This window comes from Aythya ferina (assembly GCF_964211825.1).
Source record: "Aythya ferina genome assembly, chromosome: 11".
Taxonomy (NCBI): Eukaryota; Metazoa; Chordata; class Aves; order Anseriformes; family Anatidae; genus Aythya; species Aythya ferina.
In genome coordinates this window covers 7,078,537-7,103,125 of record NC_140307.1, presented here as the reverse complement: position 1 = coordinate 7,103,125, position 24,589 = coordinate 7,078,537, and the positions used below count along the sequence as shown (strand labels likewise).

The 24,589-nt window shown below is 43.4% G+C and overlaps 1 protein-coding gene across 11 annotated transcripts in view; it reads right to left on the bottom strand.

Moving 5' to 3' along the window:
* The window catches only part of AKAP13 (A-kinase anchoring protein 13), a 217,359-nt gene that overhangs the window by 5,706 nt on the left and 187,064 nt on the right, over nucleotides 1-24,589 (bottom strand). For 6 of the 11 annotated variants that reach the window (XM_084532068.1, XM_084532064.1, XM_084532072.1 and 3 more), the window contains 21 exons: nucleotides 23,610-23,781; nucleotides 20,226-20,293; nucleotides 19,077-19,143; nucleotides 17,367-17,502; nucleotides 16,473-16,585; nucleotides 15,309-15,455; nucleotides 14,567-14,817; nucleotides 13,776-13,901; nucleotides 13,551-13,668; nucleotides 12,759-13,007; nucleotides 10,480-10,556; nucleotides 8,960-9,141; nucleotides 8,791-8,873; nucleotides 8,248-8,427; nucleotides 7,442-7,600; nucleotides 6,193-6,261; nucleotides 5,226-5,296; nucleotides 4,655-4,699; nucleotides 3,459-3,509; nucleotides 2,615-3,064; nucleotides 609-921 (listed from right to left, as the gene is read on the bottom strand). In XM_084532068.1, the coding sequence (XP_084388194.1) occupies nucleotides 609-921; nucleotides 2,615-3,064; nucleotides 3,459-3,509; nucleotides 4,655-4,699; nucleotides 5,226-5,296; nucleotides 6,193-6,261; nucleotides 7,442-7,600; nucleotides 8,248-8,427; nucleotides 8,791-8,873; nucleotides 8,960-9,141; nucleotides 10,480-10,556; nucleotides 12,759-13,007; nucleotides 13,551-13,668; nucleotides 13,776-13,901; nucleotides 14,567-14,817; nucleotides 15,309-15,455; nucleotides 16,473-16,585; nucleotides 17,367-17,502; nucleotides 19,077-19,143; nucleotides 20,226-20,293; nucleotides 23,610-23,781 (3,127 nt within the window). The remainder of the gene's footprint in view (nucleotides 1-608; nucleotides 922-2,614; nucleotides 3,065-3,458; nucleotides 3,510-4,654; nucleotides 4,700-5,225; nucleotides 5,297-6,192; nucleotides 6,262-7,441; nucleotides 7,601-8,247; nucleotides 8,428-8,790; nucleotides 8,874-8,959; nucleotides 9,142-10,479; nucleotides 10,557-12,758; nucleotides 13,008-13,550; nucleotides 13,669-13,775; nucleotides 13,902-14,566; nucleotides 14,818-15,308; nucleotides 15,456-16,472; nucleotides 16,586-17,366; nucleotides 17,503-19,076; nucleotides 19,144-20,225; nucleotides 20,294-23,609; nucleotides 23,782-24,589) is intronic. The other 5 variants (XM_084532070.1, XM_084532071.1, XM_084532073.1 and 2 more) reach the window with 5 other exon arrangements.

Genomic DNA, 24,589 nt, shown 5'->3' with positions numbered 1-24,589 from the left:
CCATCTGAGAGTGTGAGATCAAGCTGCATGTGGGCAAGAGGTTTCGGGTGCAGAACTGAGTCCTAAGGGGACTTCCAGGGGAAAAAACAAACAAACAAACAAACAACTTTGTGTTTTCAGCTCAAGAGACATGGTAGACCAGCTCAGGGGAAGGGAGAGCCCACGAGAATGTTTGTAGGTATTGCTTACAAACTATAAGAGAGCTAGAACTGTCAGCAATGCTGGAGGGGCTGCAACAGCCAAGACCATCCCAGCAGCAGCTTCTGAAAGCACATGCACTGAAACAGGACATTCTCCTCCTTGAAGCAGAGCAAGCTGAAAAGTACAGGGAAAATCCAGTTTGTGGAAGCTGCTCAGAACAGGACAGGGAAGGGAAGGAAAAGGGAGCCAAGCATGTCCCTCTAACAACCCCAGGGGCTGCAGAGCAGGCAGAAAAGCCCATAGAGAAGATCGCTTTAAGCTGAGAATTGACTCATCACATCTGATCTTCTCCATCCCTCACTGTTACCATCTCCACTAAGGTGAGATGGCTTCCAGAAGTTCTCTGGCAGGAGGGAAATGCCCCCTCAGTGACCCTGAAAACACATCTGTGACCTCCTGGCACTCACCAGATTGTTGGGAGCGATGTCCTCTGCCCTTTTTCTTCTTTTCCTTTTTCTCCTTTGGTTTGGATAAACTGAAGAGCCGGGTAGGCATCTGGGGCTGTTCCTCAGCTGCCTTGTTAGTCTGGTTTGTTGTGCTAAGCAAATGGAAAGTGCTTTTCTCTTTGTGTGTCCTTGAAAGACTGTTCCTTTTGGGGGAGACAGACAGTTCTGCATCAAAGTGCCCCTGTTTAGGAACGGAAGGGCTCTTTTGCTTGGAGAAGTCTTCAATGCTGGACTGGGAGGAGACTCTTGCAAGTTTCTCATGTGTATTTGACACCTAGAAAAGAAAAGAGATGAATTTCACTGGGGTAGGAAAGACGCTAGTGGAGAGTCCAGATAGGAGAGGTATTTCTGAAAACACAGCTTGGTCTTGTGAACATCCAGCCCATTCACCACCTAAAAAGCAAAGCCCATCCTGGCAAAGCCATCAGAGAAGAAGCCCTTTCTGCTCAAGACAAAGAAATGATGCATACAGAGAGTAACGCTCCAGTATCTTTTGCTCCTACATGTACTATGCTATGTGTCAACAAGCCAAGGGCAAACATTCTCTAAGATCTCCCCAAGACTCACCCGGCGTTGTTCGCGCACACAGATGGTGGCAGGAGGCCAAGGGGGAGCGTGCCTCTCCGGGCAGGGAACGCCAGCGCGCAGCACCGGCGAGGCATGTGGCGAAGGAAGCCTTCCCAAGCAAAAGATGAAAGCAAAACATTTTCCTGACTTTTTTCCAACGCCTGTCTCAGGGTATAATTGAGCCCTCACATTCAAAGGGAAGATCAAAAACAGCAGCTCCACAAAGCCTCACCAAACCCTCTATTAATAGCTCTGAACTGTCAGCGAGGTGCCCGCCTCGAGAAGGTGCTTCCTTCCCTTGATCTGCCAGGCCTCAGTTATTTTACCTCTCGGCCTTTCCCATCGCATCAGTGCCCCCAGCACACCTCCTCATGCCTGATGCTGCGGCAGCCTTGCCGCATGCTCGGGGAGCTTCTGGCCTGATCTGGGTGGGGTGGGAGGGAGCAGGCACTCCCCCGGTGATTTGCTTTTCAGAGCTCACTGCTGAGCTCCGCAATTAGTCCATTCAGGCACCCAAAATCATTTCCATTCCGCAATCCAGCGTTTACAAACTAATTTCGCTACAGCTCTAAGCAAATTGCATTCAAAATTAGTGAGTTATAAACAAACAAACGATCAACAGCAGGCTCAAGGTTCAAATGCAGCCTGTGTTTTGCAAACTGATGTGCGCTTTCCTCTGTCAGATTGCTGCACGATAATACAGAGCAAACCTCGTGCTAAAAAATGCACAGTACAGAAGAGGATTCGTGCCTGAGCTTTTCTTTTTCATGCTGGGCAGTCAGATACCAGAAGCCTCTCGGCACCAGAGCAAGTGACCTTTGCTTGCTGGGTCATGTCCAGACTGCAAATGCCTGGTCTTTTTAGGACAGGGACAATGTCCATCTCTCTGCTAGATACCTGGGACACTTTTGGACTGACATAAGCACAGGAACTGCAAACAACAAGGCCTTGCCGTGCAGTTACCACTCCTCCACAGGGCCATGCGAGTGGCTTCTGAGGCAGCCGCAGGGTGCAGGTGAGCAGCAAGGCGTGGGCTGTTTCTGAGAACAAACTCTCACCTGCCTCAACGCTGCACAAAGCCAAACCCATGGGGGACGAATGTGAAAGGCTACACCTTGGATGTCCCAGTGCGTCTTCCCCGTGTGCCAGTCACCTCCCTGCAGCCGTCTGCCAACCAGAGGCATCGGGATATGGGCAGAGCTCGGCGGCAATATGTTGGCAAAACACAGCCCTGCCCATCGTGTGCAAGGAAAGAGCCAGTTTTAAACGTCAGGCCCCACGTAACCAGGTCTGGGCTGGAGCCAGGCTATTGCTGCTGCAGGGCAGGCAGCCCGGCAGCCGGCAGGGAGCTCCCTGCAGAGCGCAGCTCCCCCAGGAGCCTGCCTGTTGGCAGCATTTACCTGGTTGTGGTCTGTCTCCAACCACATTTGAGGTAATCGCTCCATGTCTCTCTTGAGCTGCGCCTTCTCCCTCTCCAGCTGCTTCTGGGCCGTACGAAGCCTCTCCAGGTCGAGCTGGTAGGAGGCTTTCTTCACCTGCAGCTCCTCCCGCTCCCGCTCGAGGTCCTGCCGCCCTCTCTGGACCTGCTCCTCCCGCTGGGCCAGCTGGGCCTCCTGCTCTGTCAGCTGGTTCTCCCGTGCTTCCCACTCCTTCTCTCTCCTCCGCCTCTCCTCCTGGTGCTGCGCCTGCTGCTTCTTCAGGTTAGCGAGCTCCTGGCGCTGCTTCTCCAGGTTGCGCTGCTTCTCCTGCTCCAGCAGCGAGGTCGGGCGGAAGAAGCTTCGGGTTAGGGCCCTCTCGCTCAGGGCCAGCTTCTGGTCCTCGATGTAGGTGTCTTGCTGCAGGACAACACCCTAGGAAGGAAGGAGGGAGACATGACTGCAGTGCCTTTTCCACACTGAGCAGCTCACGACACTGCTGAATCGTGTCTTCATCCACCGCATCCACTGCTCAGCACTGCCAATGGGCTGCTGGAGGATGCTGCGGTGGCAGCTTTGCTGGTCAAGGTCTAAACCTCCCCCGGCAGCTTCCCAAATTCAGGGGAGCACCGGTTTGCCAGGCAGCAGCTAATTCCTGCTGCTGTGCCAGGAGGCTGAACACAAGCTGACTGCAGGGTAGTTGGCCACACGTGGATATGAAAGGAGAAGGGGACGGAGAGACGGGGGTGAAGCGCAAGTCGCTGTTACTGCCTGGTGGGACGCAGCTTGGGCACATGGCATGCAGAAGCGGGATGAGAGGCCAGCCTACCTGCAAAGCACTGAGCAGCTTATGGAGGCTGGTAATGCTTTGGAGAACCTGCTGCAAGAAAACAGAAGCGTTGCTATTAGACCCATTTGGTGCCAGGGCATGAGTAAAGCACCCTCCTTTTCCACTGTGACCCACTGGTGAGCCTGACAAGCTGCACGGCCATCCCTCTACACTCTTGCTTTTCTCACTCTTCACCTGCAGCAACTGTATCTTCCCCTGGTACACATCCTGGCCACAAATGTACCCCCTTGGGCACCTCTCAGAGGAGCCTGGCATTAAAGTCCTCACTGGCCTAGCCATCAGCCCAGCACACAGTCACTGAACAACCCAGCTATGGGGAGGGAACGTGCAGAAACACTGCACAGACCTCATGGGATCTCCTGGCTTGTCTCTGCGAAACATTTCCCACAGCATTAACAGAGGAACTGGGATGAAACCTGGAAGTTTTGCTTTTAAATTTCAAGGAAATAACTTCCAGGAGCGGACAAAGAAAAAATCTTAAAATGAATGTGTGCTTTTTGCCCTCTTCCAGCCCAGCTGACCTGTACAAGCCCCCCGTCAATAGACAAGGAAACTGTGCTACGCAGCAGACACACAGATAAACATGAACACATTGTGCATCACCACAGAGCCAAGAGCAAGCCACCTTGGAGTGATGCCCTATTCCAAAATGTATTTTCAAGCCAGCTAAAATATTCTCTGAATCTCATATATCCACCAATTACTTTTAAGATGAAAAAAACACAGCGGTGTTTGCAATAGTGGTGTGCTAGCCAGTGCTAAGAGAACAGCTTCTCATTCTGCCTTTAATGCTAATTGGGAGTTATGAATGTGTATCAAAGGGAGAATAGAAATCTAATTGCCCCAATTCACTGCACCTGCAACATAAAATTAAACTGCCTCTGTCTGCAGATGCACAATAAATACAGTCCTGCGCATCCTAGTGGTAATTAACCCTTGATGCCTATAATCAGCACATACCATCCTGCTGGCAAGCAGATGACAATCAGCAAATTCCCTGTCTGAACATCCAAGGTTAAACAAATAAATGACACAGTGGGTTCTGCTTAATGTATTTAAACGTCTACACACGCTTCAGCTAAATAATGTATTTTCTTCTGCATTATCACCTATTGAGACAAATTCACTTGTCACTTAAATGAAGGAAGCAGATGAGCAACTGAATCAATTCTTACCTCGTTATTCCTTTTCAGCATGAACATCAGATTAGCATTTCCACCCTATGAAAAGATCACACAGACTTAATATGAGGACAAATGAGAAATCACAGCAAATGTGTTCTGAAGCTGAACTAATGAAAGACACATTAAACACCCCCCACTCCCCACCTCCATGTTTCATTCTGGGACAATTCATATATGTTTTTTAGGCAAGTTAAAATTGTATCAAATCAAATGTTAATTAGGTATCATTTTGGAGTTACACGATGAATCAATCCACAGCAAGAATAGGTGCAAGGTTATATTTGACCTTGTCATTTCAATAATGATGCATAATTAAACACATGCTTTAGCTGATCTGCAGACAGATGGTAGATAACCTCTGCCACAAAGGAATACTACAGATCTGAAATGGTTTTCAAGTCAGGATTTTAGCTACAGTGAAGCGTTTTTGACTCCATACATACAATTTTATTTTAACTTATTAGGATACATCTAGTTGCCAAGAAATTCAGGCATTTTTCAAGTCTTGAATTGTCACTCTCTTGAACTCAGAGTGGTAGCAGACAGATAAATCAAGTGATACCTTCTTTAAAATGCTGTCCGACTCTGTTCTCCGAAGGTCCTGAGCATCGTCACCTTCATCCTTCACTCCACCTAAAGGAAGGAGCCAGCATTGAAACTGGTTATTCAGCATTTTAGGCCACAGCTGAACTTGCTAGTGTCTGAGAAATTTAATACAGGGAACCGAGATGTTTCACAACAGGGGCCAGAGAGCTCTTCACACTTTAACTAAATGCATTTGCTCCCTCCATATACAGAACCTGTCAGCTCCACCAGAAAAAGGGGATCTGAATTCAGAGGAGGATTGACTTTGGTTTCAAACAATGTGCTGATGACACACCTTTAGCTTGTGCTCTGTCTAGCCCCCAGACTGTTTTCTACTCCAAAGGAACATTAGCTGAGAAGTTATGAGGCAGAATAAGAGCAGATGGAGAAAAATAACAATACAATCTCAGGGTATATTATTGCAGATACAGTTTCAATGCCTCTCTGTCCAAATGCAATTTACAGCTGGGTTAGACTGCTGTGCAATACTGGTGTGTAATTTTATGCTAACAATATTTCCACAGCCTTGGTTATCAGAAACCTTTATCTTCAAAGGGACACTGGACTTCTCTTTCTGGCTTCTCCCTGCATGGCTCACATCAGTGTTCCCAAGCAGGACTGAACTGACTTGTTGAGCCAAGCAAGATGCAGCCCTCCACCTTCTGTGCCCAAGAACACTTTCTTTCTGCTCGCAGCATGTGAAGAAGTCACAAAGCACTTTGGTCCTCCAGCTCTTGCCAAGACCACATTTCCCTCTGCCAGCCGAGATGCAGTCCATGGGGAAATTCCCTGCTTGCTTCTCTTCTAATGACACAGGACTTGACTTACACCTGTATTTGCAGCAGCATGAAGGACACAGTACCTATTGCAAGGGCCCTCTCCCCCCGCCACCCTCCAGGCAGGCTTTGCTATGAAAGGCTGACCCTCACATCCTCCTAACAGACCTTCTCTCCTGCGCCACGTCCTGGGACCTTCCACCTCTCTGCAGGAGGACACACCTCCCTTCTGCTTTGCTGGAGGGGAGAACGAAGGGGAGTCTGGTTATAAGCCTTGCCCAAGGTTGCACAGGTTGTGAACAGAAGAACTGGACATGAAAGCCAGGTTTCATGCCTCCTGGCCCACAGCTGAACAAACACGCCCTGCTTTCTTTTCCCCAAATCTCCCAAGAACCTATAACTATTGAGTTATAATCTCATTCAACAGAGGTTATTTCTAGAAAAACAACAATGACAAACACCAAAAAACAACAAAAACAGGGTGCAAGGGGGAGTGCTGGGCAGCAAACAGCCTGAGGTTGTCCCATTCATCACTGCGACAGAGCGAGGCACAGCCCTAACCAACCCTCTCCAGCCCTCAGTGTGAATGTATTTGTCATTATGATGACAAGGCCCGTTGAGAGCTTTGCAGCTTTCCAATAGCTGGGAAAATCTCCACATACTTCTCATGTCTGACTGTCTGGAGCTAACACTGCTCCTTTAATGCAGGAGGTCAGACGGGGTCCAGCGATCCCAGTGCTGAGACAGACACTAGCACAGCAAAACTGGCTGTATTGGGAGTGTGAGAGAGACCACAGAGAAAGGAATTTGAGGACAAGGAAGTTTCTGATGACTAGGGCAAAGAAAGCGAGCATTGGGAAGCAGCCAACTATGCAGCTGAAATAAATATTCACTAATTAGCTTGGGAGAGACTTAATTGCAGGAATAACACATGCAGTTGTATGTGGAACACAAATGCATGGAGAACACAGCCAGGAGAGAAGGTGCTGGATTCAGCAATATTCTCGTCCATTTGCAAATGCAGCAGCATGAGGAGGCTCCTGCTGGAAGATACCTGAAGAATGAAGAACAGGACTGTGGACACTTCAGTAAGAAGATCATGAAGAAACTAATCTATCAAGAAAAATGCTTTCATGTGGCATAGAAATGCAGAAGGAAGAATGATTTAAAAAAACATGGAGAAAGAGAAGCAAAGAGTTCAGATGTTTAATCCTCATATAGCTGTGGGGTCTCAACAACTACCATTCTACCTGTACCTATGCTTTTTTTTTAATTCGATATTTAATTTATCTATTGATATTGCAGAAGAGCAGGGAAATCCAAATTCACCAGCTGCTGAAGTCCTTCAGAAGCAAGAGGACTTGTTGACATTAAATATCATTAACAAATGGTGCTGTGGGCACATGTAACTACTCACACTTGGAGGCGTTCATCTGATGACTGTCAAATCCTCCAAAAGTTTCTGCCCTTCTAGGAAGAGAGATGGGGCCAACTCCTTCTTGATCAATGGTGGTGCTGACCTGCTGCCCGAGCGCACAGCCCAAGCTCCTGTTTACCAGGTCTTGTAGCAGTTCAACTGAGAGGATAAAAAGCAGAAATATCTCTGTTAAAGACCACCTCAGGCTTCTGAGCTATTTTTGTCCCTACCTTCACATGCTTTTGTATACTAAGAACTCATGTTTCTACGACAATGACATGAACAGTACATGCCCCCCCTGCAAAAACTCACTCTGACAACAGCATTTAGTAATTTTTACCCTTTCCAAAAATCACACTGAAAAGTTGCTCAAGTTTTCATGTAACCTTGCCAACAGACTGGCTTGTTCCTTGCAGGTACTGAAAATGCCTGCTGGAATCTGAGTCCCCTTCAATCCTTGCTGAGCCTGAAGCACAACAAAATACAGTATGGTCCGCTTTTCACACAAGTATGAAATCCTGGGCTGCCCCGATCCCAGCTCAGATTCAATGCAGGGTTGTTCACTGTGCTAAGACTTCTTTTCTGCCTTCTTTCAACAGCCACCAATACCTGCTTCTTTTCCTGATCCTCATTACCTGTCCCTGACACAATACCATAAGCAGCAATATCTCCTGATCTATGCTATTATTCTTTCACTGGGAATAAGAAGGTTTCCCCTGCAAAAATGGTGTTTGAGATGTATTGTTGATGTATTCACTGAAGGCAGGCGTACTGGTTAGCGTAACGTGTCACACTGACTCGCTCACCTTCATTTATTGCAGTTTTCATAATGGCCTCGCCTTTTGGTGCCTCTTCAGTGTTGGCTCTGAAGAGCAGTCTGGAGCCTGGCATGTCCTCTTGAGCAGAGGTGTCTGCCATGTCCCTGAAGATCTTGGTCTTTTCCTCCAGCAGGACGAGGATCTGCTTATCCTTCTGATGAAGTTGTTCTGTGGGGGTGAACAGAAAACAGAGATGAAGACAGAAAATAAAAGCTTCAGCAAGGAAGCAGAGTGATTCCTGAGATATTGGCCCCATCTAGTGGAACCTGATGACACAACTGTGCCTTGGCTCGATCTTGCACAGCCACAGCACCCATCAGGCTCAGAAAATTCTAATGCAAACAAGGTGAGGTGTAAACAGGGATTGCAAATATTTGCTGGATTCAGGGTCCTCATTGTTCTCGAAGAAGTCATAGCTCAACCATGCATATGAAAAAGAGTCACAAAATCTGACATGACAACTGATGTAATTTTTTTCAGAACGATTTTCAAGCTCTACCCTTCTGTCCCAGGCAGTTTCCAGGTTCCTACCTTTCAGTGCCCTGACTCTCGTGTCTGACACTTTCTTTTCAAACTCAGACTCACAAGGGACTCCTTCATCTTCATCCTTATCCCTGGATGGGAGAGAGACACATCTCAATAAGTACCAGGACATGACTACTTGTATCACCCGCCTTTCCAGAGCAGCCTGGTAGCTTACATGGTGTTTATTGTGTCTTGAATGATCTCTTTCCACCCGTTACGCTCTTCTTTGGAGCTGGCATGCACTTCCACCATTTCAGGATCTTTTACACCCATACTGATCAGGAACAAACCCTTCTCTTCGTGAGCCACTTCTCGTACAATCAGCTTCTTCAGAGAGATCACAGTGGATTTCTGGTCCTTCAGATGGAAAGAAATGGGTGAGGAGGGCAAAAAGTTAGATATGAACTAACATAGGTCCCATTACCAATACAGCTGCCTCTCTCAGGTTGTAAACATTATTTGAAGCTACTGGCTAATTAAAAAATATAGCATTTTGACGGGGTCACACAACAGGGAAAGGCTTGTTTTCCTCCATTAGTCCTCCAGAAAAAGCAATTTCGCCTTGTTGTATTTCAACAGGGAAGTAATTTAAAATTGAATTTGTGGTTTTGCAAACTCTACCATATTTTGCTCTATCTCCAGCAGACCTTTGATCTCATCTCCTCCTGCCCACACTCTCTACTCTGTCATTAATATCACAGCTCCGTAAACTTAGTGAAGTTTGCTAGCAGCTGCTTCACATACCTTATCGTCACAATCTTTCCATAGGACGGACTAACACCTTATTTTCAAACCCCACAAAACCCCTCCTGTTCTTAGAAGCTCATAGTTGACTCCTGTGATGGACCAGACCTGTACGTAAAAGGATGTTTATTGTGTGCTATGGTTGGTCTCTGTGTAATCAGCCTGCCTAGGTTAAAATGTCCCTTTGCTTCTGGGTCACCACCACCAGTGAGCACCTCTGTGCATTTTACAGGATGCTACACTCCAGTGATTTGGTATCAGCCCTCTCTATGTAGGGCCCTGCGTTTGTGCAGCTCATTGATGGAACTAGAATAACAAATTATCAGCTTTCAAAATGTTCAAAGGGTAAAAAGGACACAACGTTTACCTAGTCTAAACCAAGTCTGCAAGGTACAGCCAAAACAGACCCAATGAGGTACCAGACTTTCTCTAGCAGGTCAGCGTGTCTAGTCTTTAGGAGGCTTGCCTTCAAAAGTGAGTGGTGTTCGTTTCTTGAATTACAAATATGTTCTTCTGACAAAGCTTATTTGTAAGCTTTACTATTGAATTTACTGCAGTGGTATTCCCTGCCCTCCACAGCGGTTCATAATATATTAGGACATCAGCTTCTGCTAAGATTTGTTTTTACAATGTTTATGTTATCCCCTTACTTCCCCTTCCCCCCGGATCACTGCTTCAGTTTGCTCAGACTGAAAATGAGTACGTGTATCGAGTGGCAGGCAGATTTTCAAGGCCAATTATCAGCAATGCCAAGGCACTGCAGAAATCAACGTGAGTGGGGGAAGTGGGGAAAAAAGACATGCTTTCCAATCACAAAGAAAGGAGCCTGCTCAACAGTTGTAAGCAGGAAAACAAGGCTGTTTAGCAGACAACGGCTGGCTTTACTGAGTAACACATATCAAGGGTCTCTCTCACAGGAAAGCAAGGGAGAAGAAAAGGTTGAAGCCTTACCAGTGAGGCAAAGACATATTTCTGGTCCTTCTCCTGCAGGAATATGAGCATGTCAGAGAGGAGAACAGCCTGGACTTCTGCAGAAGGAAAAGAATACCAATATAAGCATGTGACACACTCCTAAACAGATTTATTTTTTAATAACACCAGTGCTGTGGCCGCTGGGGAGCGTGAGGGCTGGTTTTGGGTCAGCCTGCAGTGCTGCTCGATCTGCTGGTTGGCAGGCACTGCTCCTGGACAGGCCGTGCTGCTGTGCAACGCTGAACTGCCCTAGGAAACATGCAGGGCCTTTACCTCGGTGGGAGGGCTCCTCTCCAGCCACAAGCTTCCTAACAGGTAGGACACGGTGTAACAGCAAAAGCGAGTGACGTTTACTGAGTAGAAGCGCTGTTTTCTCAAACAATCAATATTTTAGCCCTTGAGCAAAGTATCTGCACAGGAAGATTGGGGTTTTATGGTTCTCTTGATGAGTAGTTTGGGGAGTGTAAATTATCATGCAACAACAACATTTGTCAGCTGCAGTTTCTTTCCCAGGAAATACTGACTTCAGGAGCCACCACTAATTCTGCTCACAGACAAATACAAGCCTTGCTGACTCCAAGGGGAGCCAACATAGCCCTGCATGAGATGCAGGACCTGGCTTTCTTTCATGGGAAAAGGAAGTGTAATATCAAGCAAAGTGAGGATCTTAAATCAGAATACAGGCTTTTCCCAAAGTACGCATACAGCCTTCCAAGTCTCCTAATGACATATCATGAAGTTGCACTGTAACTACCAAGCATAAGGCCCCACCCATACCCCTCAGCACAAAGAGTTTTTGTGTAATGTACTTGGGAAATCTTGTGACAGACAGGAAGCAAACCAAAAAGTGAAGTCATCCCATGGGTTCTTCCCTTCCATTCTGTTTTGGGAAGACAGGATCCTTTTCAGAAAAAAAAAAAAAAGAACCACCAAACTTTAATCAAAGCTGCAAAATGAACTCAAAGCTCTGGGAGGTTTGAATAAGTCAGCTGTTGACTCTGTTCTTCTCTATCACTGTATTTTCTGCGCACTCTGCAAAAGGGGAAACACTAAAAACATCCAAGAAAAGTTCTAAATTTCTCTCTCTGCTCCACTTAAAATACCACAAAATAGCCTAAGTATCAGAACCAGCTGTTCTCCTACGGGGCTCTGCTGCTTGTCTGTAGGACCTGCTTTCCCTGGGAGCTTGCACTACAGGCCAAGGCATTTCTATGACTTATAAATGCAAATGCAGCCTGTACTTATCGAAAGATTTCACAATCACAGCATAAGTTGCTTAATCCACCATTTAAAATCAATAGCAATCTTGGGAGCCTGGAAACCATCTGTAAACTTCCTGTTTCCAAAACCTCAAAATAAATCCTATCTGATCTGGAATTTCGCCTATCACTGCCTCACTGCCCAGCACATCACCAGACTATGCATCTCCATTCATGCCTAAGTACCCTGGTGTAATCAGCTGATGCTGGGAGCAAAAAGGAATCAGCTGCAAGAAAGAAAGCCCAGCCTTCAAGCTGAGCCCTAACCACTGCTGTCGTCCCAGCTTAAGGCTTGCTTGGGAGATTTAGTGCTCAACTCAGTAAAGAACTTCAGTGCCATGTCGAGAACTTTAGAGCACAGCACTTTAGAGAAACCGCTTCCATGCAATGATAAACAAAAAGCAATTCAAGAAAACATGGACACACACGTAACCAAGCAAGAGGCAGCTGTAGGGCCACCAGAGCCTCCCCAGCCTCTCCTGAGCAGCTTGCGTCAGCAGCTGGAGAGGTTCAAAAGCAATAAATGCCTGGGACACCTGAAGGCCTAGTGAAACTGGGATAGGTAACGCTGAGCCTGGACAGCAAAGGAGATACAGGGCTGCTGGCGGGTAGAGTCACCAGGAAGCTGAGGCTGGGTTTCGTATTCAGCAAGCACGCTTCCTGGAATCGCTGTACATGCGTATTTTGCCACAGAGATCTGACTCACTCTCCAGACAACTGCAGCCCCAGCATCCTCCTGGCCTAAAGGCTGCCCCAGCTCCTCACTGCAGCCTGCATCTTCCGCAGGCGTCTGGTCACCAGGTGGAAAAGCAGCTATGGGTCACCTCAGAAACAGCACAAGGTGTTGGAAAAACTGCGATGGAAACAGAGTATGCAGCATGGGGAAAGCTGCTGTCAAAACCTCTCATAGCAGACGAACAGGTAAGCATTGGAGATGCCAGTCCGAGGAGCAATCCTACAAAGAGGGAAGGCAATCTGTGGCCCCTGCAGCAGACTTACCTTTTAACCGTCCAGCTGCGTTTTTCAGTGAAACAGGCCCATCTCGGATGAGTTTCCGATGTCGCAAGTCCTCTCTTGCAAACATCTGACCGCTCTTCATCCTCATGATGGACTTGCTATCTGTCCGGTTGTAAATCTCATCAAGACGTGTTTTCTTTTCATAGTTGCTGACTTTGCTATTGACTGCAGCAATCACATCTTTAACAAGGTTTAATGACTGAGTCAAGTCTTCATGTTCCACTTCATTTTCTTTGAAAAGAGAGAGAGAAACATCTCCATTTGAGTTCATCCTTGTGGACTCTTAACTTCCCAATTTTACTTCCTTCCCTCCTTCATGTTCTCCCTCCCAAATTCCTGCATTATAACTTTTTAGTATTTTCCCACGTCAGGTTGCATTTTCCCCCCTAAAGAAAGCTTCACAAAACCTTTCACATGGAGGGCTGAGGTTGGAGGCTGTTCCAATATACTTTGTATACAAGACAGTAGATATGAAATACACAAACCAACCACATATTTTAGCCATTACACAGAAAAAGCAAACTGGGAGACTTTGTACTCTAAGCATGTTGCTCCATAATTAGCTAAAGACAGACATATCAACCAAATCAAGGCACCTGAACAACTAATCCTAACCAGAGATATAAAACTCAAGTTATCTCAATACAGCAGTGTGAGACAATAATGATTAGATTAGTCAGCCAATCATAAGAAAATTAACTTCAGTGGATAAGGATCCAGGAAATTTACACTGGATGAGTAAATACAGACTTAGAAAAGAGGAACTGGTCCTACCTTTGGTGTACTGCAGTATCCTTTGTAACAGGACTGGGTATTTTGTGATTCTTTGTGTTACCAGCAAGATACATTCAGAAATCCCAAGACGTCTCACCAGGGAGCTGCTCATTTTTTTCTAAGGAACAAAGATGAAAATTTCAATTTTGTAGCACAACGTCTATCAGAGTGTAGAAAGGAAATATTTGTTTTCCTATCAACTGTCTCTCTTTTACCAGGTCCTACCTTGACAAATGCCTGAAACCTCTTGTCCTTTGAGTACAAATCTTTGAAATTATTTACTGCCTCATTGTGATGCCCGCAGAATTTGCCGTATGTTTTCTTCATTCGCTCGGCGTTCTCACCAGAGAACTGAAAGACACGAGACACAAAGGTCCGACTTCTATTGAGCTGTTTGTGCAATATCCCAGCAGTGCTTGCCAGTCTCTCAAGAGGGCTTTATGAAAACAAATTAGTCCAAAGTCTTCTGAACCAACCATTTAAATCTCTAAAGATTTAAGAACTGACTTTTCAAAGTCAGTTCTTAAAGAAGTAAAGAACTGACTCGTGACTTCACCACATTCACACTTAACACACAATCTGGGATTCTACCTCAACAGGGCTTAAAAACCAAATGAGGGCAAGGTAGGTAAAAAGAGGAAAGGAGAAAACACAGATAAAGAAAAGTAAAAGGACCTACCCAAAGTTAAACATCAGGTCAGTAACTCAGCCAAGAAACACACTGTGCACATTTCACTGTGGTCTACTGCCCACCTTTCAGCTATGAGTCAAACCATTTTAAGCCTGTTATGGAATGCTACTCTCTCCCATAAAATAAACAAAATAAATTTTCATAACTACACCTTCATCTCAAATAGCAAAAAATGCTTAAAAAATCAGCAGAGATTTCATGTGTGTGAAGTGCAAAGAGACATCAGCTGTGATTGTCTAACAAGTAGAAGAGGAGGAGCAAGAAGACAGGAGTGCTTGGTTTCCAGCTATGCTCTAAGAAATGCAAGTTATTTTCCACAGCTTACTTGATTCACCAGGATGTCACCTATCCTCTTGATAACAAAGTTCTTTTCACTTTTGTCTGCCAATGACTCCTTCTTCCTTTCCAGAATCCGCTGGAAGAAGTGACTGTGGATATGCAGCAAGTTTTCCAGACAGGGAAAGATCTTGTCCACAATTTGCTGATCATACTGCAGTTCTTTCAACATCCCTGCACTGTATACATCGTTCATAATCTTCAGGGTGCGAACATGATGCATTTCTGTCTGCATTAGCTCTGCATAAGATGAGAACAAGGTCAAAAACAAGGTCACAGCAGAACACTTGGGTGTAAAGTACAAGGAAAAGCTGTCACTAGAAAGCTCTTCCAAGTGAGCTAACTGGACTTCTCTAAGTGGCATCAGAAAATTTAATGTCAGGTAATTCTCTGCCAGCCTCAACATAATTCATTTCTGTCATGCAGGATGGCTCTTGAATCAGGGAGGTGACGACTTGCTATCTAGCTGCTGTGCTGTAACTGAGCCAAATGGGAAGAAGCGATTTCTATTTTTATTTATTTTTGATGGATTCCAGGTAAGCAAAAGGCAGAAAGACAAAGTTTTCACAGAACACACAGTTTCTAAGAACTTCGGGAATTAAATCTTGGCCACAAAGCAATCAAAGTCTATGTTCTTAGTCACTGACTTGACGTTTCCCAAACACATGTGCATAAGTATATTAAGAAACCATCTAAAATGAATGAAAAATGAACATCCATGTATGCCTCACCATAAATGACATCTTGCCGTTTGACAACATCTTTGTTTTGCTGCTGTAGGAACTTGCTGTCCACTACTTGGCTCCAGGACTCTGCCTCCAACAGCTTGGAATCTAGTTCCAGGTCTCCCATCAGCTGTCCTTCATTCATGTCTGCACCTTCACAAAGCAATGTAAATGTCAGAAAGATGTGGGTAACTTACCCCAATTGTTTGATTCCCGTTTGTTTATTTACGTTTAGGCTGTCTCTGTTATACCACAGACATTATACACTTTCTCCTTCACTAATACAGAAATGGTAATATGAAATTATACCACATAAGGACTAGATTATGAAAAGCTCTTTTAAAAGCTATTTGCTAATTCACAGTTTTCATGCAGACCAAATTCTAGCTCTGATAAAAGAGAAGGGATTATTTAACATACAACGTGTAATTTGTCTTCCTTCATTTACATCAATAAATCGAGAGAACTTAGAGTTATGTAAAGGCTGTGTTGTCATGCTTAGAAAGCTAGAACTGATGCAAGTAGATCTGCAAACTACTGCATCCATCCACCTCTTTAAGAAAGACTGCTCAATTATGGAGCAATGGGAAATTTTCTCTGTCTCCACCAGCATGATCTTGTTTAGCCCTTATTAAATTAATATAATTCTGTTTTTTCAGATAAATATTGGCTAAGATGTAAGAATACTGATTATATCCTAGAAAGCCTCATGTATAAAAATAAAGTTAAGAAATTAATTTAAATGATTTCACTTTTAAAACCACAAAACTAAGCAATAGCATTTTTCCCTCCCCACCCTGGGGAGGGAAACAAAAAAAAAACAACATATATATCAGCATGAAAAAGGTAAAGACTGTAAAATATGTGGCTGTATGAACAGGCCAGAGGAGTAAAACAAAAGAGGAAATGTTTATCCTCAAGCTAAATTCCAAGTAACTCAACAGTAACTGAAACCTTCTTAATGTTTTCCCACAGTTCAACATGCTGAAGAAATTACAATGTGGGGCCTTGTTTTAGTTTATCATTCTAATATTCTAACGTTACAGTAAATGCACTGTAATTGTCCATTAAAGAGAAAAACTTGTGCTGAAATGACAACATAGGTTTTCTATTTCTGGAAAGCAGCACCGAGACCTTTCTGCTGCTATAAATACCATGGGGATGCTTTACCTTCATCAACTAGTGATTCCATGGATTCATTCACCCGGCTGATTTTATGTAAAGAGTCTGTTGACTGCGACAGAAATTTCCAAGTGTGTATTAAGCTGTCGTCATTCCCAACTCTGCAGAAGAACAGAACACAAAACATTGTTTATGATTTCAAAAAGTCAGCCACATGGCTTTTCAAGTACACAGAGGAATGCATTTTTAAACACAAGCTGAAAACCAAAGCAAGTCTTGCAAAGTTAGGTACAGAAATGTATTTGTATTAATTATTTCCTAACAGCTACACATCAGGACTCAGAAAGCTGGAACAGACAGTGCAAAAATGTAATACAAAAGGCTATCCAAGAGTCTTTACTACTTGTTGCTCTGAGCAAGATCAGAAAATCCCAGTCCATGCAATAGCTCTGTTTGTACAATTGTTCAATATGCAGGTAGTATGGGAGCCATAAATGTAATTTACTTCTGTTTTTGTAATTAATTATGTATAATGCATTCCTAAATTGCCATGAAGACTGCAGCTCTGTGCATCCACCCTATCATTATACACACAAAAGTTAATGTTATACTTGAGCTGCGAAAATGTGTGCTCACACAGTACCAAGCCCAAGGCAAGAATTTCTTCCTGGATCCCAGAGCATCTCTCTGAAGTGACCTTGGATATAACCAGGCCAAGTCAGATGCCTCTGAGCTCATGCCACAACTAAACCTAACACAGATAATCTGATTGTGCAGAAGACAGCTGATGGTATCATACATAATACGGGCATTTCTGGTTTTGTGATCCTCTTTTGCACCTTTAACACAGATCACAAATTTATTTTAATGAGATCTGAATTTCTCCACGCTTACAGCATCAGATAATCCCCAAGTACTCACGTGCACAGGCGGAAACCTTACCCTGCAATGTTCTGTATTGAGACACTTTTTGAAAGAGCTGTAGTCTGTTGGGATCTCCTGTTATTGAATATCGAGGTGACGGTGTTTTCGTCAGGAGCAAGTATTGCTGAACGAGGGCGCTCCTTAGGTTGTGAACCTGCAAGGGAAGTGTCAGAGAAAAGTCAGCTCATGCGACTGCATTGTTAGCTGCAACAACGATGACTTAATGAAACCAGGCTTTAAAATTCACTTCCGTTTCTCTCTAGAGTTGTTGTTGGGAGATCAGTGGCTGTTAGATACAGCCCTAACTGCAGGGAAGCCTGAGCTTTCTGCCTCTCCCTAACCACTCTTGTGGTATGTTAAGGCAGGACTTGGTCAAAGCAAAGTCCCTATGCACTCTGGAATTTGCCTCAAATATAAAATGTGACAATTGGTTCATCAAATACTTTTAAACAAAATTCAGACATCATGTATGTTATTAAATGCAGCATGAGTGATCAGAGCTATCTGGAAAACTTTACCCTCTTTAGACCCAATATGTTTAAGTTTCAGTTTTGCTGTGTAGAAAGACAGCCAAAGTGAATTCGTTAACTGTTATCTTTTCCTGTGGTATTTTCAAAGTCCAACAGTGTTACTACGCAGAAAAGCAGAGACTGAGCTCTTAGCAAATTAAGCACTGCTGTGTTTTAGGCAGGAAAGAACATTGATGCCTTTGCTGAACTGACTGCACTGTACCTAAAAGAGCAGAGTGGAATCTGCAAGTCCAGAAACATACACTTTGGAAACCAAATTTAATTTTTTTCAATAAATGATCACATGAAGCAATCTACTGAGCTGTTTTTTTCAAATTTCTGTAGGCAAGGAGATCCTACAGTTACATCCATCTTCCTGCTTCCATTTAAGATTGTTTTTTCCACCTGCACATGCCACAGAGAACCACTAATCCTTATCTCACACCATCACTTTGACTAACCTTTCCATCTTAATTTCAGATTTTCCCATCTTCAAATATATTTCTGGTTTCTGGAGCAATACTTCTGAACTTCATGACAAAAACCACAGTGTGTATGCCTGTATCACACAGCGTGGTTCCATATAGTGATCTACAAGCTACCCCTAAACAAGTTTATCTAATCAGGATGCTACTAAACCTATGTGGACTATTTCATTCCTATTCCTTGCCATCCATTGCTTTGGGTAGCTCTGCAGCACAGCATACATCTCAGCACAGCCACAAACATTTTGTCAGCATCGCTCCCATTCAAAATTAAACTTTCTATTTTTACTTCCTCAAAGCATAAGACTATTTGATTAAAAATGTATTTTTTAAACAAACATCCTCTCAACTTTTAAGCTTAATAGCTTCTGTTAATACAATACTCCTATTCTTTTTCTGCCAGACACGTGAACATAGGCTGTATCTTCTGGGTTTTGCAGAGTGTTCAGCTGTAGGCCATCAGAAAGCTAGAGCAGCCAGGCAGCTATTCCAAATTTGACATGACTTTACATTTGCTTAAATTTATAGGGCCACTGCAGAAAGCAGATAAACCATCTGTGCAGCTTTAGCACAACTTCTGACATCCCAAACATTGCTCACCATGCAGAGAAAATGCTCTCAAACCTGCTTTTTTAAATGCTTATCTTTCATAATATAAGTATTAGTTGGTTACAACAGTTGAGAACAGCAGATAGAGACCATCAACAAAACAGAGGTAAAGGAAGTTTTCTTACTTTTGTTTCTCATGGTTACTGTGGGTAATGAAGAGGTATCATGTGCCTGCAACATTCCTTTTTGTGGCTGAAAGAAAAAGGAAATTCACTGTAATTTTTCCTCCCTTCTCCCGTTGGGCTGTGCAACATACCAACAATTAAAAATCTTTGTTTTTTTCTGAATCCCTCAGAACAGATTACTTCTCCTCTCCATATAGCAGCGTGACCCTCAGCAGCAACAGTGGTTGCAATCAGAAAATAGCATATGGAGAAATGTGCAGTAAAGAGTAAAAAGAAAGAGAAGGGCTGACTACTGAAGAGAACAACTAAAATCATGCAGGAGATTTTCTTACTTTCTTCATAAATGTATGAATTAGCTTGGAGAACCATACCTCAGAAGAAGCTCCTTACATTTGGAACAAGTCCAAATTCTGTATATTACTCATACAAACAGCATACATATTTAATAAATGTCATTATGCATTATATATACACATGATGCCACATTACAGGATGTAGCATTCAAAAACTAAGAGATACTGCATTTACGAGTGCAGGGCACCCCTGAATTTTGACAGCGATGTGTTGTTTTTTTTTATTATTTTAATCATATGCTTATAGGCTTTAAACATGCACACGAAGGGTGGTATTTGCTCTGGGAATATCTCATCTCAAGTTTTGGACACCCTCACAGTTTCTCTGTGCATTACTTCTTCCCAGAGCCTGCTGCTCTCTCTGTGGTGTGCTGTCCTTGCTCCTCATTGCAGACCACCCAGAGCACAGGACAGACCATCACACCCAAAGGTCCCTTTGTCCCAGAGGGAATGACGCAGGGCATCTGCACCCTACAAACAGCCTGTGGTGCTGACCTGGAGTATTCAGAGTCCCAGAGCATTATATGTCATTCTGATGCCATCCAAACACAGAACACATTAAGAAAACCAGCCTATAATACATTTATTTTTCAGGTCTCCAAGAGGGACAACAAAATTAATCTACCAACTGCCTTTGTATCAAGAATTATAGGAGAGCTTAGAGAAATTATTCACTATTGCACAGGGCATTTCAACAAGATGAAAGCTTTTGGATGTGCTTTTAGAAGATGTATTCTAAATTGCTTAAACTTTTTTTTTTTTTTTTAAATGTAGTAAAGTAGATGATATCTCTTACCTTCATTTTCACTTTTGCACAAGAAGCAAAACTTTCCTTACAGCCTTTGTGAACAATTGCATTGCAGTCTGTCAAAAGTTAAAAAAAAAAAAAAAAAAAAAAAAACATTAAACAAAAATCAAAGAAAAAACACATAAACCATGTCAGCTTTTGCAGTTTGTATTCTGAACTGTTATCTAGCACAATTGAAAATTACAACTTTCTACACAATCTGTGTAGATTATGAGTAGCTACAGATACTGGCAGACAGGCTGCTTTCCAGGATAATTAGCCCTTTGTTTCTTAACAAGATTTCCTCATGGAATTAATAGGAAATTCTGTTTAAAAATCATTGCAAGGTAGCATTGCCAGGTCCTAGCAGATCTTAAAACAAAATAAAAGAGAAAAAAAAGGAAAAAGATGGGAGTAATGCCTCTGCAATAAAAGTAAGGGAGAAAGCAGAAGTAGGAGACAGAACAGAAACCAACTGCAGTGCCAGCATTTTCTCTTCAAATACAAATATTGTTCTTATCAAGGCTAGGACTATGGGATTCAGAAGGCAGCACAAGGACAGGAAAATAATTTTACACAAACCCAGACATATCACAACCGAGATCTACTGAGCAGGAACCGAGTGCTGCTGTACTACAGGATTATCAGAAAAAGGCAAGAGGAGCATCTGCCAGGTGACAGCATCAGTGAGGTAGGGACTTCCTGCTAAGCTAGCCTGAAGTCACTGCTTGGGGCTGAAACCACAACATTCACCAGTGCAATGAGCACCAGGCTTTAATGCCATTTTTTTTGCTGCACTGAGCAAATGTTGCATCTCTTTTTCATGAGAGTCTGCCACCTTTTCGTGAGAGTCTCCAGCATGTTTCTGGGTATCTAAGTTTTCAAAAAAAACCAACAACAAAAAACCCACAAACAAAACCACTGTTTTTCATAATACATAAATGATAACTGGGTTTCAAGCATTAACTCTTCTGACTGATGAAAGATCACAACTCCAATTCAAATCAGTTTCAGGAATTTAGAGAAAACCTGTTATTTCTATTCATTCACAAAAACACAAAATACAATTCATGAACTGTGTTAAAGTGTAAATTACATTGCAAGTGTACAGTTCAGAATTATTTCTAAAAGAAATACGAAATGAAAGGAAAAAATGTCCCTGCTCAGACTGATAAATTATTCTCACGTTCCTAACGTTTCTTAAATTTGTGCCTATTTCATAAAAGCCAGTAATTCTTCTGATATTTTGTGAGAGGAAAGAGTAAGGCCATAGGGCGTTGCTATTCTATCAATGTCCCACAACTTCCTGAGCATGAGAGAGAGACAGAAAGAAACCTGCATACTCTTGCAAAACCCCACAAGCAGTATCATTTTTCAGATCAAACAAGGAAGAGAGGCAGAACACACTTCTGGTGTCTGACACTGAAATCACATGAAGAGAGGCAGTGAGACAATTCAGAACCCTTACAATTCAAACTCAAGCCTTGAAAACCTGAATATATGCTATTTACCAATAAAGAATTTTGCAGTTATCGTGGCATGCTTTAGATCAAAAATCTATTTTCAGGGACTTTATTCCTCCGACTAATTCAGCCCTTCAGAAAGCAAGAAGTTCCTCTAGCTCCTCCATATCATTAATATTAATAATTTAAAAACAAAAAGCTTCTTTTCTGCATCACTGATCACAAAAAATAATGAAAGAACAGGCTCATTAAAAACATTTTTTTGCTTGCCCATTTCTTTTCAAGTATGCTAAATCTTTCAGCATTGGCTAGTTGTTTTAGGAAGCGGGTGTGCCACTGAAAGGTTCAGACATTGACTTAAAATGAGCCAATCCTTTGAAAAGCTTTCAGAGAAAGTCATCGACAGGTGAGACACAGTGATGGTAGCAGTAAAGCACTGCCACTTCTGTGGAAAAAAAGTAGACTACAATAGCACAGGAACAACAGAATGTCTGTGGCTGTCTATCAGTTATTTTCTAGGCATTAAGTATCCTATTTTAAGATGTGATGTGAGTACAGACCACACTCAGACGTGAGTGCAACAACAGTCTGGGCTCAAATCAGGCTTCCTTTGTAACATTCATTTTTCTGGACAATGCAGAAAAAATAAAATCACTTTCCATTTTACCTTGAAAAGAAACAAAGAATATTTCTACTAAAACTTGTGCTACTATAGCTTGTGCTACTACATGACATTGTTGGATTATTTTAACCTGCCAGGACATACAAATTTAAATTGTGATTATTTTCTAAGTAGCTTAAAAGGGTGTTAAGAAAGTAGAGTAGGGAAAGGGAGAGGATGCATTTGAAAGCCTGTAATTGTTGATGCTTTCCATTTCCCATCAGGCTGACACAGAGCATGGCTCATGCAAACAAGTTCAATGAAATCTCTTCTCTTTCAGGAAACTCTGAATTGCCTCTGGGGATTCAGCTATCTGCTCCTGCCCCCCCTCACTTGAGATGTTTCATGCACTGGTCAACCACCAGCCTGAAGAGAGGCAGAGCCTCCTGCCCCAGCCTGAGAGCCATTCCTGTACTCGCTTTGCCTTGCCTCTAAGCTAGAGGAGAAAATACATTACTAACAGTGAAGAATAGAGTCCTGAGCTGCACTGAGAACAGGACATTTTATCTATGTGTTCTAAAATTTTGGGTTGCAGCATAAACCAGCCACCATTCTGGTCATGACCACATAAACGCTGCTGACCTTATCGAGTTACAGGCATGCGAAACTGTCGGATGAGAAATGAGAACAAAATTACCAACCTCATAGAAACCCCACTTTGTGGTTTCTGTACGGCCTGCATTGTCTTACATGTGCTTCACACGTATACAGGTAGCTGCCCCTCGGTCTGTGACACAACAGCTTATATAAAGGAAGAAAGGGCTAGCGTTTCCTTTTCATATTACGTTTTTGCTGAGGGCTCACTGAAGTCATATTTCAGATAACTAAAGTATATAAAGCAAAATACCAGAGGTGTGTGGGACATCCACTGGCAATAAAAGCCACGATCCAAGGTGGCTTTCTCTGTCCCATACGAATTTTAATGAAGCACCTCAGCCTCAAACCATACCAGGCAGCTGAAATGACCCAAGTCCTCCATCTGACTGATCCATCTCGACAAGCAGAGGCAGAAACCCCCGCGGGATGCCACACTGTCCAAGCACGGGCTAGGCAGGAGGCTGCAGGCCAGCTCCATGCACCCATGACTCACTTCAGTTCAGCTCCACAAGGCACCCCATCATGGCATGAATCACCAGCTCCAAAGCCTCCCTCCTGCCCCACGTCACCAGTGTTTAAAAGCGTGAGAACGATATGGCACCGAGTTCACATTTCCCACATCAGATATAACAAAAAACAAAAGGGGGGGGGAGGAGAGAAGACAAGACTTACTTGCACAGTAGTACGAATCCTTATTGAAAGGTTTCATACAGTGGTAACAGGTTGCTTGGGCTACAACGGAGGTTGCAGTGAAGAGATGTCCATTTAACAGCTTCTTATCTTTTTCCTTCTCCTTGGAATCTTTGTCTTTCTCTTTAGTCTTCTCTTTATCTTTCTCCTTTTCCTGCCAAGAGAAAATGAACGAATGCCTCGTCACTGTGCAGAGGTCTATTCTCTAGTTACAAATTCTTCAGTGTTTGCCCTCAGCGCTATGACGATATCGATCGGTGCACACCGTAACAATGGCCATGTGTCTGCATAGCTCTTGATTAAAAGTACCAGCTAAAGGCTCCCATGGAAGAGGATTAATACAGCAGTGACTCTCAGGGCCCTCTGCACGGGTGTCTTGCCAGCGGAGATGAAACCAAGCCTGCTCTGAAGGCAGCTATTTTCTTCCAACTTTGACTTCTGCCATTTGCTTGGTTTAATGACTTAGTTCTTTTTTTTTTTCATCCAGGCTCTAAATGATCTCTTCAGCACTTTCAATGATTTCAATGATTTTTAAGCACAAAACACCACATATAATGTGTATCGAACTTGCAACATGATTAATTTTTAAAGCCAATCACAAGTCTTGTGCTTTGCAACTGCATGAGCAATGGAGAAAGCAAGCCCTCCTAAGGCGCTGGTACAGCACCACTGCTGGATTATTCCCACCTCCTTTTTCCTTCTGACACCTTCAACAGCTTCATGGCACCCCAAGAGAATACATGAAGCCAGTATACTTTTTGGGGAAATGATCTTTCACAAACCCTCGAAATATGGCATCACAAAGAGACTGAGGAACAACAGCAACATCAGAAAACATCAGCTTGTCCTCCGGAAGCCACAGTTCCACCTCTGAGCTGCTCAGCTGTCTTTGGAAACATGTCAAGCACAGCCAACTTCTCTGATTTTCAGTAGTTTTTCCTATCTTTCTATCCCTACCTGAG